Source organism: Falco rusticolus, chromosome 9, assembly GCF_015220075.1.
Source record: "Falco rusticolus isolate bFalRus1 chromosome 9, bFalRus1.pri, whole genome shotgun sequence".
NCBI classification, from domain to species: domain Eukaryota; kingdom Metazoa; phylum Chordata; class Aves; order Falconiformes; family Falconidae; genus Falco; species Falco rusticolus.
Window position 1 is genome coordinate 34,368,568 of NC_051195.1, and position 14,829 is coordinate 34,383,396.

Genomic DNA, 14,829 nt, shown 5'->3' on the forward strand with positions numbered 1-14,829 from the left:
CCTTGCCAGAAATAGTCCGTGATGGAGCAAAACAGACACCGGGAACCGGGCTTCACCTCAAACAGCTTTTATTTAAGCATCAGTGGTAAATGCCGAGAGGCACAGAGAGCAGTATTCTTTTCCTATGACTTCTCAGTGTCTTTATAAGGGTGGCTAGTGTTTTTGCAAAGGCTTCCTGGCTTCCTTTCTAAGACAGGGAGTGAGCTTAGGGAGCGTGTGGGATGTAAGAACACCCAGCGCTTGGAGCAAGTCTGAAAGCCACCTTGCTTTTGTGTCACAGACCAAGGGTCAGTGTCAGTTTCCAGGGCCTAGACCACCTCAAGAGCTTGCAGGGGGACAGCTTATGCTTTGCTTGTTAACTTCTTCAGTCTTACGTTGCTTGAAAACCTTAAAATTTAGTATAATGATGTCTTCCTCTTTGCAGTTGCAAGGACTGATTAGGCTACCACACACATTAAATGCCACTGTTACAATCTAACCTGGCATTCTGAGGCCTGACAGTCATAAGCTGTATTTTTCATGATTTACATTTTGATTTTTTAATGCAGAGCAGATTGGACAGGAGATGCTGGAAAACCTCAGCCATGACAGAGAGAAGATCCAGCGTGCTCGGGAAAGGGTAAGTTTGATAATAAGTAATTGCTGGGCTGGGATTTTATTTGCATGAGCCAAGTTCTCTGTGCATGCAAAAATGACCCAGCATATTGATCAGTTTTATATAAATCAGCTGCTATCATGACACATAATTGCCATCTGCAGTCAAGCACTTTAGAAGTGTCTTACACAGGCCCAATCCTGCAAAGCCTCTCCTACAGGGAGTCACACTGAAGTCAGCAAATCCGCTGTTGGGAATAAGTTTTCTGTCAATAACATTATAGTTAGGTCAGTTTTCTGTCCTTTGAAGGGTTTGTACAGTGTCCATTGCAGTGGCTTCTTGGACTTTCTGTGAAACAAAGTTCAGTACCATGACTGAGATTCTAACAGTTGATCAACCTTACTCCTTGTAGCTGCAAATGCTGCTAATTGCCTCCTTAGGCAGTTCTGTGTGCAAGAATGGGTAGTGCTTTCTAACACTGCTGTTCTGTCACCACAGTCAAGAGAACACATCTATGTCATTTTTGGCTTCTGTTGCCTCTGTAGGGATCAGCTCTGCTCTGCAGAGTTAATGGAGGTGCTCAGAGGCCTATCCCATCCAATGCGTACGACTTCTCTGAACTTCAGTCCGAGCAATTTGTCTGCCTGGTTCCGAGTTCTGCTCACAGAACCAGGAGTGACTGCACCTGTGACTTTCTGTCCGTGACACATTGATCAGACACTTTCCTGAGTGTCCAATTTTGTCAAAGCTAAGTCCTCCCATAGGCCTTCTAGTTGACCGATGCCACTTAAGAAAACTCCTTTATCTGCCCCAGGGAGTTTCTTTACGTGGATAGCTTTGATTGGGAAAGCATCACATGATGGCTTTAACAAGGCATTTTCTGTCAGCTGTACCAGTTGGTTTCTGAAGTCCTGGCCATTAGCTACTTTAAAACATTAAGTGTAACTAAATCATTAAATGTAACTAAGGATTGTGAGCATTTACCAAATGTTGTTCAGGCAACCTTGTATCTTATTTCACCTCTGCTCCTCATATCGATAGGGACTGCGGAGTCTGAGATGCTTTTGTGTTTCTAGCTGGACAAGGAAAACCTGGGTAATGGAGATGAAAAATGTGTACCCCTTTCTGCTGATCCTAAAAATCCTCAGGAAATAGGGAATATATAGTTCTGATGACTCTGTACACATGGTTCATAGTATAACTTTTCCATTTCTGTGCCCTCCACCTGAAAATCAGATTTCTTTGATGACAAAACCTGTGAGCTGCAAGGAGCAATATTAAAAATAAGGCTATTCTAGGAAAGTATATTGTATCACACTTCAGTGAAAGACCTCTTGTTGTAAATGGAAGATCTGAAATTCCAAGTTTCAAATCATACACCACTTAAAATACTTTGTTTAGAGTATTCAGAAAAGTTCTCCAGTAGAACCACATGAGTGCATCTGTCCCAGCTGTCTATATACTCAGATGCACAGTCATGGATGATCTTGGATAACTTGGCAAATTTTCTGTTTCATGGAGGTTTTTGAAAGACCAGGACAGAGGGTGCTCTGTCAATGCATAATAGCTTTACACTGAATGCACAAAGTTATCAGATAATCAACCAGGGAACAAATCTGTCTTCTGAAAGTCAAATGTCAGCATGAATATGATGGTCAGTTCTTAGCAGTTGGATATTGTGAAAACTGGGAAGATGTTCTTATGAGCAGAATTTAAAGGAATTAGTGTTGCTATAGTTTGGTTAAATTTACATGTATGAATTTTTCTGTCTGTAGAGTAAAACATTTGAATGAAGAAAAAGGCAAAACAGCTGGCATTTTGAATAAATAAAAAAATCACGTACAGTACAAAATACATGGGTAATAACAGTTGTCGAGAGGAATTCCCTAAACTTTTTTTTTTTTTTTAAAGCCAAAGAGCAGGGATAAAAGCTCTGCTACAAGAGTCATATAGGTTAACTGGAGCATAAAGGACTGTAAAAGATGCAGCATCTCTTAGGAATATCTCAAATTAAAATATGTCTAAGGAAGACTAGATATCAACATCAGCATCGTGTTCATCTTCCTTCATTTCTCAGTATTATTCTTAATATTACTTTTTAAAAGTTTTCTTAAACACCATGTAGATTTGCCATTGATAATATCAAAGCATCTTTCAAAACGTTTTCACTACAGCAGTTCTATGAAGCAAGGAAGTGCTGTCATATGCTGTGTCACAGGTTTGCATGCCACCGGTTCTTTGGCTTCTGCAGTGCACTGGTGTTGGTAAAGAAATGATGGAAGAACTATCAGTGTTAAATAAAAACAAGTTTACAGTTGGAAACTCTTTATGTTGTTTTTTCTGCTGGTGCAGGAAGAAAAAAATGGTGTTTTAATGTTCTCTTGGGAGGTAGCTAGAGATCTTCCAACTATGCGTGTACATGTTTGTTTCTTTTTTAACGTTTCTTTCCCTTATTTTGTGGGGGGTTTAATTACCATAAAATTATGAGGTCATCTTGCTTAGAGGAGTGCGTAAAACCTCTAAGATTCAGCTTCCCCTTCCTAAGTATCAGTACTGATTCTAGCTGTCAGGTGGAATCCTGCAGCAAGAGAGGGAAAGTTGGGATCAAACATGTAACGGGAAAAAGGAGAGCGCTACTTTTCTGTGCGAAGGGATGAGAAGCCCCAATGTTAAATGCATCTTTATGAAAAATGAAAGACCAATGTAAAGCATACATTTGTACTTCAGATTCCCTTCTAGCATAGCTAAGAACTTGGCTTTTTAATGAGCCTTTTAAAAATTATTGTGACATTTTTTCTTCTGTTACTTGTGTCACACTGGGCTAAACTGCTTTTCTGGAGCTTGAGTTGTCTAGATGAATCAGGAAAAAAATGAAGGAATGGCCTCCCTGGAATATAATGCTCATCTTTGTTCCATCATGGTACATAATTACAGAGATCTGAGAGTTGGTGCAAGCCTTCCCACTGAATATGATCTTGCTAAGAGCAAGTCTTAGATGGTGGTATTGAGTCCCAGCTTGTACTTGGTATTTCCTTAATACCTTTTACAAGAACAAGGAGGAAATTTATGGAAAAAGGTGATGTGTCATTGATTGCAACCACTGATTTCAGTAGTAAACATTAAACCTGGTAGCAAACATTTACAGTATTGGGCTCCAGAATAGAAACTGACTTTAATATTGCTGCTATGCATATATTCGAGATATAATAGTGGTTTGTTATGGTGAAGGTGATTTGTTATTGGAAGACTGCCACTTTTCTTGGCAGTGTTACTGTTTTGATGGATTTATAACACAGGATGTGTTTTGTCTTCTACAACAATGTTTCTTTAGTAAGAAGTCAATGAGTCAGGTAATCCTTTCAATCTGATTTGATAATGAAGTAGTAAATATTCAGCTTTCATAAGGAGAAGAGTGGTTTTATGTACGTACGCACAGCTGTGTTTGGGTCATGTTAGAAACAGTGGTCCCTGCTACTTTATAGCTGACAATCATTATATTATCATTTACAGCAGATTTTGATGTCCCACTGTCTCCAAAATCCCCCCAAAATCCAAAGATGTCTCTCCTTCAGTTGTCAGTAGCGAAAGAGGTGATAGGATTGTGACTGTTCTTCCTATACACTTCTTCATTTCTAGACAACATTTTGTGGGAGACTAATAAACGCAAAAAATAGAAGGAAAGTTTAAACTCCTTTTAAAGATTAGAACTAATTGGGTTTTTTTTTAATATGAAGTTCATTTGCTTCAAAAAATTTCATCTTCCGATTTCATTTTTTATTCAGTTGTGCTTTTACCTATTCTGCAAGTTTTTGAGAGCGCTGTAGAGCAAGGCAGCTAGTTAAGTTTAGCTGTAAAAGTAGGTTTCCTGTGTCCTAACAAACTACTATATATGTTATTTTCACTGAGTGAACTTTACGTGCAAAAATATATATTGTACAGCTGTGCCTTATGTGCATACTGTACACTGTTCACAGAGTATTTGGGTATCCATCCCACTGCTGGCTGCTGTAAGGTCAGTACAAGTTTTGTATTGAAGGGACAGTATAGGCGTATTTCTTTAACACATTCACTAAAGTACGCTGTTCTGTGTTACTGCTTTTGCTTTAAACTTCTGTCTTTGAAAAACAGTGAAAGAAAGATATGATTGTTTTTTCATGTCATAAAGCATCAGGAACGCAGCACATAGCTGCCTCTTCATCTCCTGATGCTCTCACTAATATACATAACCAATATACATGCATACATCAATAGGAATTATGGATACCAATTTGTGTAGCTTCTACCTGCAACCCTTTATTTGTTAAGCTTTTGCTCTTTATTCTGGTTCATCTTTGTTACCTTTGTCTTGTCTTCTGTGGGTTTCATCTTTGCGTAACTGAACACCAGACAAAAAAATTTTAAGTTTCAGAGCTTTGGTGGCTTTCTTACATGTGAGTTTGTTGTGGGCTAAACCTGAAGGTGACTGACTCAAATGACAGTAGAAATATCTGTCCTTTGCACTGAATGAAGTACGTGTGCCTTTTGCCTTTAACAGGCCTATTTTTTTTTTTATTTTTTTTTTTTTCTCCCAGCTTAGAGAAACAGATGCAAACCTGGGGAAGAGTTCCAGGATTTTGACAGGAATGTTGCGAAGGTAAGGCCAAGGTAGGGACATTTCCACTCTTTATTTTTTTTTCCTCTCTCTCCGTGCCTTTATGCTTAGTTTTAATTCAACCTCAGCATTTTGCTGATGTACCTGGTTTTCTTTACACAGGCTGCTATGTACAATGTCTTTGAATGAACACTGGTATAAAGCAGGCAGGGTTAGAGGAAAGGCTTTATCACAGCTATGGAAAGAGTTTTCTTAGCCTAAGGGATTACCCATTACTCAATCATTTCTCATCTTGGTTTCTTTTTATTTGGTTTTCTTTTGTATGTCTGTTCTAAAATTAAGCCTTTTGATGATGATTTCCTGTGTTCCTTACTCTTGAGTGATTCAGTGTTTTGAGGGTTTTTTACCTGTTAGATTTTATGTGAGAAAGTTTGTAAATGTTTTGGGGCACTGTAAATGTACACACAGAGAAAACGGTTAAAATGATCAATTCTGCCTGAATAGATGGGGCAGACACATTGTCAGACCTTGTGGTTTTAGCATGTTTCTTCCATGCTTTCAATGTTATGAAAATTGTCCCTGGGATCAAAGTGAGGTGATACAGAAAGGAAAAAATTGCAACATCCTAACAGTCCACGTGGAACTGCAGAGAGGGAGTTATCCAGTGATTATAAGCCACCTTAAGTTTCCGTTGGTACCTTCCCAGACAGATGTTTTGAATTAATGGCATCTCTGGGTATGTGTTCTTTACCCAGTGAAACAGCACCTGAGCTTCTTTGTGATGCGTGTATTTCTATATACATTCCACTTCCTGAAGAAGAAAAGCATCCCTCTAATAGGTGTTGCTGGGTGCTATGAAAACACAGTTTTAAAGGGGTTTAGAGCATCCTCTGAAGCGTTCAGTATGAAATTACCCTTGCCATTGGCTTTTATGTTGCATATTTGCTTAATGCAATTTTCTTATTAAAGAAAAAAAGAAAGGAAGAGAAAGTTTTAGCAGAGTTGTTGATTCGTCACATGGCTTGGAAAATATCACAATCAGAATTTAAGAAGTTTTTTGGTGCAAGATTTATCTCCTCGTAAGTCTTCTCAGAAAAACATCTTCATTAGTTTCTTGTATACCCAGCTGACAAAGGTTAAAATGACTGAACCTCATGCCTTCATCCAGATTTCTTACAATTCCAACTCCAAACTGTAACATATAAAATTCTCTGATTGAGTAATATGTAAATGACACAAGCTAAATTTAAAATCCATGGAGAAAGGAAGTGGCAATTGAAAGGGATGGTTCAGTGCCTGTAGACAATCAAAATAAACTATAAAAAAAATGAACAAAAGAAAAGACACAACCAAACCCAAGTCTCCCCAGGAAGGGCTCTGCGACATGAGCTGTAACGAATATTCTGCATATGTCTCCATTTTGTCAAATCTCATTAAAGGGGTTTCTTGCTTTATGTCAATTGAGCTGTCCAAAAATCATTCATCATTTTAGTGTAAAAAAAAATCATGCAGTTATTTAAATAATATCATATTAATGTTAAAGTTCAGCTGTCATTTAATAGTATGGCTTAATCAGACATAGCATTTAGGAAAAATAGTTTTTTCGGGCTTTACTTGGCTTTCAGGTTGGCAGATTCAAATAAGGATTTATGGGTTTCTAAACCAATGTATTCTTTCAGTGTTTATGCTTGAGGTACCTCAGCCTTTTTTGCAGCACCCTGTAGTCTGTTATTTTCAATAAAATAAAGTATCTCTTCATATTGTGTTTGAATACATTTGCAAATAATTTGGAGAAGCTGAAACAAAAACATATGCTGTAACCTTTGACTTCGTTTTGTGTTTGGGAATCACAGTTAGGAGTCCTAGTTTATAAGTGTTCCATGAGCCAAATGAAAAATGTGATCTTTCCGAAATATACTTGGGCTCTTCTTTTCAGACAAAAGGATTATGTAGTTGAACACCAAGATGGCATGTTTCTGTGTGTCAGAAAAGCACTGGTTTTCCTTTTTCTTTAACAAAAACACCGAGCTGAGTCACCTGTCCAGGCGAAAGGCAGGTTAGGATTTAAGCTCAGCTCAGGTACACGTGCAAAAAGCAAAGCCTTGGTATAGATGCAGCTTGCAGCAGAAGATTCTCAGGATGCTATTTAAAAACTGCATAACACATACACCTACAGTGAGTTTGATTTGTTTGTGACTGTTGTGTAGAAGGGTCTAGCATTAGCCCAGCCTCAGCATCATCCCAGTGTTGTTCAGTCACAAGAATAATCATGAAATTCAGACCCCCAAGAAATCAGCACAAATTAGATAAGTACAACTGTAAGAAAAATTATTAGCACAGACTGGCAGTTGTGTCCTAATTTCTGCATACTTCAGTACAGACCACAAAATGTTTCACTTAATTACTGGAACCAATAAAGGAAAATGCTGGAGGACTGTTCTTCACATCATTATTATACAGAAAAGGTAATGTTAAACTGAGCATTGCTCACCTTGGTTGCTGCTCCCACAATATGTGTTTTCTGATATGCTTGAAGTTGTATGATGGTCTAACACCCCATGCATCAAATTAATGCCTGTTTCTGGTTTTACTGTCGGGGAAAGGTGAAGCAGCATCTCTTCTGAATCTGGCCAAATATACTAGGAGATTAGATATTTAGATAGCTAGAGGGCTAAGTTACTGCCTTTGTATGACCTAAATTCCCCGGCTGTGTATTTGTGCATAAAATGTTCTGGAGATGGGGAGTAAAAGTGGGGACAGGTTTTGCAGGTTGCCATAGCTCACTAAGGAAATTGGTGGCATAAGAGGTACAGGTATTCCTATCCAAGTTTACAGCTCTAGGTAGCCAGACATGTATTGGAATTTGTTATTTCCCAGTATTTTGGGTAAGGGATCTTTTGTAGTAAGTGTTTTTAAATATTTGCACTTTGCAATGACCTATACATTCTTTCTCCCCACTCCACCCCCTCACCCCCCTGTAAATAAACCTACTGAGATTCTGCTAAACTACGATATTCCACTCGTGGCATTGCATTACCAGGATAATATTGGCATGTTGATCATGTCAAAACATTAATAATTTCCTTTTACGTGTATCCATAGCTCTGGACATCCTGACATTTTATGACTACTCTTTAAAACTTTAAGACTGTAACAGAAACTCAGCCTAATTTCAAATAGGTTTTAACATAAGGAAACGGCATCTTCTGCAGTCACCTGCGATATTACAGTCTCAGACATCTATCTCTCGGTCTCAGCCCCAATGTGTTAAAAGCACAAAATGTGTTAAAAAGAAGCAGAAAGAGTATGTTCTGAAAGATCTTCACTGTTTCACCCGTATCCTAAGCCAATAGTCTAGAAAAACTTTTTAAGAGAAGAATTTGGACAGTCTCCAAGCCACACATGGCCCAGTGGGAAACAAACAAACCTAAAAGTAACCAGATAAAAATTTCAGTAGATTTGAATCTTTATCCAATTAGCAGATAAATTCCGTCTACCCTTCTCCAATTTGCAGAAAAATATTTTAGGAAAATAGCTACTACCCTCTAGAACAACTTCTTCTACTGTGATTCACCAGGAAATTTTTATGCCAGAACTTCTCTTAATCTTCAGATTTCAGTCTTCTGAATTGTTACCAATGATGCTTTGAGAAGCTCATGAACACATTTGCTCTTACAAAAGGGATTTTGAAAACCTGGTTTCCAACAGGATGGAGAGACTACCTCCAGCTGATGGAAATGAAGCAGTAAGCGTTCAGCTCTCAGGTGATATGTTATATATGACTTGCCAACAGCTGCATAACCAATGTGACTACAACCAGAAACGGAATGCATGCCCTCCGTGCCAGTTATAGTCAAACTTGTTCACTCTTCTGTCCGCAAAAATCCTGGTAGTCCTGCTTCTGGCATTACTTCTAGTTAAACTTTTGAACTCCAGGATAGTCCAGACCTTACAGTTATTCTTCAGCATTTTGTAGAATCATAGAACAATTTAGGTTGGAAGGGACCTTTAGATGTCATCTGGTCCAGCCTCCTTCTCAAAACAAGCCTAATTAGAGCAGTTGCTCAGAGACTTCTCCAGTCACGTCTCAAACACTTCAAAGGTTGGAGATACCAGTGCCTCTCCAAGCAGTCTGTTCCATTAGCAGTTGGAATAAGCAATCTTTTCCAGGTATCTAATTGAAATTTCTCCAGCATCCAACTTGTGTCCGTTGTCTCTGGTCCTATGCAGAAGTGATTTAAAACATAAGTGTTTGAGAATTGGCCTTCAGAGCTTGGGACTGGGTTGCAGTTGTTCCTAGCAGTTCTCAAACAACTTCAGCAGTTGTGAAGAGGCCCCAGTGGTCATCAGGCTGAGATGACATTCAGTGTAGGTCAACTCTTTACACAGGGTGTGGGGTGCTCCACCTCCACCCATTGACCTGGTTGGGTAGCCATTCAGCAGTGGATGCACGAGAATTTTTTTATTTGCATTCTCCCACTCCTAGAGATGTGAAAAGTTAATTATGTCTGTTCTGCCTTCTCTCCTCACTACAATGCCCGCATTTCCTTATCTAGAAGAACAGCAGCAGAGACAGTCATGTCACTGTTGAGGCAAACCAAAACAAAGAGTGAGTGTTATCACTGACCTTTTCTCCTATTTCCCTACTAGTCTCTGTTTCCATCCCCAAATGTCTGTAACAAAAAAGATTTTCTTCCAAGCTAAAGCCTGTCTCAGTGTCATTCATACTAGGCCATGACTGTTGAGTCTGCTGTTTTCTGGAGGAAGATCTTCGTATCACAGATAAGAAGTTTAACATGTAGTTAAATTTGTCTTGTTTTCATGCTAATAGAGAAACTCCTCTTTCCAGCAGGAACTTTGCATATTTGGTCTCAAGCCAAAAGAAGTTTGAGTAGAAAGTGTTTCAGCAACTTTTTTGGTACATTTATTTCTATTTTTATTTCATGATGTATTTTTACACTGAAAAATGATTGAAACAGTAAATCCTTTAGCAATATTTCTGCTCCATGTTGAATATTTACAGCTGCAGCTGTTTACTTCAATAATTTAGACCTTCATTCAGGAACGTATTTAAGCATATGGTTAACTTAAACCAGAGAAGCAATTCCCTTAACTTGAGGGAGACTGAGTAAGGGGTGGGAGGGAGAGGGGTAAGTGGCAGAATGATTCTAGGTCATCTCCTGGAGCCACACAGCTTTTATTGTGCTCTTTGCTCAAGGCTGATTATAGAGCAAACCCTGTCCTTAATATCCCTGTTGTTAAATGGAAATATAAAATGCACATAGGGTATTTTAGTGCTTGTTACTGTCGGTGTAGAAACATTTTTTTTAAAAATCCTGACTTTTAAGCATTTAATGTAGTTACTTGATTCTTATATTATTGTACATGTTTGTTTTTTAATATGCAACTAAGCTTTATCAACTATGAAGTGTTGAATCTTTTCAGAAGGGAACTGATAAGCTTTGTGGTGCTGTTAATCCAGAGGCAGTCTTTGGATAAGGAACACAGGGTTTGTTATTCCAGATTAAACCTTGGTGTTAATTAGTACCTGGTCGTTCCTCACTTTGACTTTAAAAAGAAACCTTCTTTCTTTGTTGAAGGGACGGACACAACAACTGGAAAACTTTTAAATATAGTGTCAGCAAAATCCCCAAGAGTAAGCATTCTTCATCATTAGGAGTCCAACCAAAAAACGGGAAATGTACCTCTAGGTCTGAACAGCAAGAACTGTAAAGTAGTATGAGGCACTGTGGGTTCCTTGTTTTCAGTTTAGGTATGACATAATCTGATGTATGTAAAATGCATTTCTTATTTTTAGTAATCAGTTGAGAGCCATTTAATAATCTTTACTCATCTCTCTTCGACAGTGTTCTATATGTTGTTTCCAAAATGCTTTTGCAAAAAATCTTACTCAACTTTCATCTGGTGTTAGAAATACTTTTCAGTTCATGCATCATAGAAGGTGCAAAAGTCATTTCAGCTGCTGTATAACCACCATAGCTACAGCAAGCAGTGTACATGGAGAATTCCAAGCCATATACTGAGGGTACTGAATGCCTCACAGGATGGGGCCAATTTCAACTTGGGAAGCATGTAGCTCTGAACAGTTTAATGCCACTATAGCCTTCACAAACCTTCAGCTGCAACAACCTAAGTGATACAGAGTTAAGTTTACTTCAGACCTGGGCCGGGGGAGAAGGGAAGGAGCATCATGACTGATCTTTACATTTTAATAACTTAAGTACCTAGCATAAAATAAGTCACTGTTTTAATCTCCTTGCACCTAGGCATTCTTGGACATGTCCTTCATGCATTGAGATAGAAGCACTTACATTGTAGCATTGTTTTATTTTTCAGATTATTGGAAAGCTTTGTCCGTTTGTCAAGCTGCCTACACTACATCCATTATGAGCAGGGCCCCCAGCATTCTTCAGACAATGTTTCTCTTTTTTTCATTCCCTTTTTAAATGTACAATGGCCTTTTTCTGTCCTCTCCATTCCCTCTTTTATATCATCTGGAAATACTATCTCATTTGCCCCCCTTCTATCTACTTTTATCCAGCTAAACAGCTGGAAAGAACATTATCTAAAGCACAGTTGTGTTTCTGCAGGAAAGCAGGATCCCGATGGATAATTATCTGAGCTAGTCCTACACTGCATATACCAAGAATGTAAAGCATCGTAATAGCTTAAATATCATGTAATCCTTTGTGATTGTTCTCTGTATTGAGATACATTGCTTACTATTGAGCAGCTAGAGCCTAAGAAGGTTCACAGTGTCATAAGTGAAACAAAAGGCGTTTCATAGTCAGCATTGTCATGTCTGAACCACAATAGATGTCCCATCACATGCTTTCATGAGAAGGCATGTCTTATATCAGCATAAACAGCGCAGTGCTTTCTTGCAGTGGTTGCAAGTAGTTTCCAGTTGGATGAGTTCTTTCTGACACGATATTCAGGAATAGAGATGGTAGTGAAAATATTTTGAATGCAGTGAGATTGTTTGTGTGAAGCAGGGGGAAGTAGGGAACCTGTTAGAAAAAGCTGACGTTGGCAATTGCTGAAATAATCAGAGACAACTCTTCAGAAATCAATGAAGTCAAACGCCTGAAGGCCGGTGTAAATTAAGGATGATGTTCTCAATACCGCTCACACTATAACTTGTCACAGAACAATATATGCCAAATTTTACACATTCCATTTACTACAGAGTGTTTAAGCCATAAATTCCTAAATGTAATGTTTTCTGCTCACAGAGCTGCATGATGTCTTGCTACACAGGTAACTTCTTTTTAATCCACAGACTTACCAAAAGAAATCTCAGAAAGGTTCATCCCTTTGTGTTAAGGGAGCATTGAGTGTCCTCATTTCAATCCCAGCAGATACTCATCTGGCCTGTTGAACTGATGAACACTGATGAACTGTCCCTATTTCTCTGATCAAACTGTTCCAAGTTTTCCCTAATGTTTACTCTAAATTTCTCTTCCTGGGTAGACAGAGCTTTTATGTGCTGGTGCGTTTGAGGGTATTTCTCTGCTCTGCCGTGGCCCATGACTTCTGCTGTGGAAAGAAATGTCTGCTGGACTTTTCAAGAATTAGAGAATATAAATAATAGCATACAGAATTAAATTATAGTTTCCAGGTTTCATCAAGCCAAACCTTTTGATGGGATTCAGGAACATAAAAATGGAAGAGTTGGATGCTGTTCTAATAGGCAAATCCTGGAAGCGTAGCCTTTCCAAACAGTAGCTTTATGCGTAGGTGTCACTGAGCCTTGCAAATAGAGGCACCAAAATAAAATCATTCTCATGAGGTTGCAGATCTGGACTAACACTAGACTGTATGCTAAGCTGACTAAAAGTAACATTTGAAACTCAAACAAGATCAGCAAAATACAGAGATTTAACTTTTTTTGTGGCACTTTAAACATTTTTAGGAAAAAGGCAGTAATGTTGTAAAACATCAGAATTTTTAACTTGTTTCTCCCACCCTTGCCTGTAGACACACCAGCGTTTTGGACACATCTAGTGTTTGGAAACAAATGTTGGGAATGGGAAGTAGTTCGCCTAGTTTCATGTCAGGTCTCTGCAGGAGCTTTGTTAACCTTTATCAGGTAAAGAAGCTCTTTTGTGCATTCGGAGCATGATTTCCAGTAGCACTTGGAACTTTTTTTGCTACATTTGGTGGAAATTTTCAGCTTTTAAGAAAAGCAAAATTAATTTAGCTTTCCAGCATGATTCTGATCACACACCAAGGAGTTTATCTTTAAGATAACAGTAACGTCATCCGACTGATATAAAACTGCTGTGATATCAGAATCTTGTCATTAATAATGATTAGGTTAGATCTTTTTCAATCTAGCTTATAGTAGCAGGTCAGAGTTTTGGCTGTGCTCAAGAGACATAAGAGATTAAGTGACCAACAAACTGGAACAAAGGAAAACTCAGGATTTGCTGAGTATTATTTTTGTTCAAGTCAGTCACTTAAGTTCTACCACAGAATCTAGGACCTAAACTTGCACATCATACTCCTGTGAGTAGTTTGCTCATCCATCACCCTAATATTGAATACAGATCTCGTTTGACTTGAGCAAAGTTTGTTTGCTGTGGTTGTAGTTTTACAAAGAAGGCCATAAATGATGAATGTGAGAAATCAACAGCTAAGGAAAACCAGGATCACTTAGTTTGTTGCAATAAATTAGTGCTGCTGTGGGACAAGACCAAAACTGAGGGAGAGTTTATATCCTTGGGTAGCATGTAATTATGTTGTGTTGGACCTTTAAAACTCTGCAGAATAAATGTTCACACATCACTAACCTACTGAGCATCTGTCTGAAGAATAAAGAAGTAATGAATGAGAAAGTGTGGCCTTTCAATGAGAGATTGTTTAGTCTACTTGGTGATAGGAAGGATGAAAATTTGCTAATTTTGGCTGGCGCTCTAACTAATGGAAGATTTGAACCTAATCAAGAAGGCAAAGAAAAGTCAGTGTGGAAACGGAGCAAAATGGGAAAGACAAAGAAAAACAATTTAACTATAAACACTGAGATTTATGTTCTCTACAACATTTGTGTAGCTTTAAATTAATTGGAAATAATTAAAATTGTTTCAGAAATATCTAAAATAATGTAAACATGGGAGAGACTCGTGCAACCTGCTTGCTTCAGACAAACTGATAAATTTGCAGTGCTACTGCTCCTTCAGTCTTGGACTCAGGATTATAATTCGGACTTTCAAATTGTATTTTAAAATCAGTTTATTAATTGAGTTTCTTTGAAGACTTGAACATTTAGTCAATGAATTTGAATAGTCAGGAGGTACAATTTATTAGAATAAGCGGTGTTAGTACTCTCCACTTTAAAAACATAGCAGAAGAGTTTTTCACTGACCTATATGCCTTCTACAAACATTAATGTTTTTCCATAGGTGTTAACATGGTTTAACTTGCAGGATCTCACTGTGTAGCGTTTATTACCTAAGAGCTTTTGTTTAGCTTGGACTTTGCTCTCTTAACTGAGCTGTAACCCAGAAGGTTTTTGTAACATTTGCAAGTTAGAGCAAAGTCTTTGTCTTGTCGTACTTAGTAAATCTGCTGATAGTTTTAAGATTACAACACTAACGGGTAATTTTTCTTCTTGAATAAA

The 14,829-nt window shown here is 38.2% G+C and overlaps 1 protein-coding gene across 4 annotated transcripts in view; it reads left to right on the forward strand.

The window, feature by feature from the left end:
• The window catches only part of VTI1A (vesicle transport through interaction with t-SNAREs 1A), a 276,781-nt gene that overhangs the window by 168,662 nt on the left and 93,290 nt on the right, over positions 1-14,829 (forward strand). For 2 of the 4 annotated variants that reach the window (XM_037401459.1, XM_037401460.1), the window contains 2 exons: positions 549-619; positions 5,167-5,239. In XM_037401459.1, coding sequence (XP_037257356.1) covers positions 549-619; positions 5,167-5,232 — 137 coding nt within the window. In that variant the 3' untranslated portion in view covers positions 5,233-5,239. The remainder of the gene's footprint in view (positions 1-548; positions 620-5,166; positions 5,240-14,829) is intronic. The other 2 variants (XM_037401456.1, XM_037401457.1) reach the window with 1 other exon arrangement.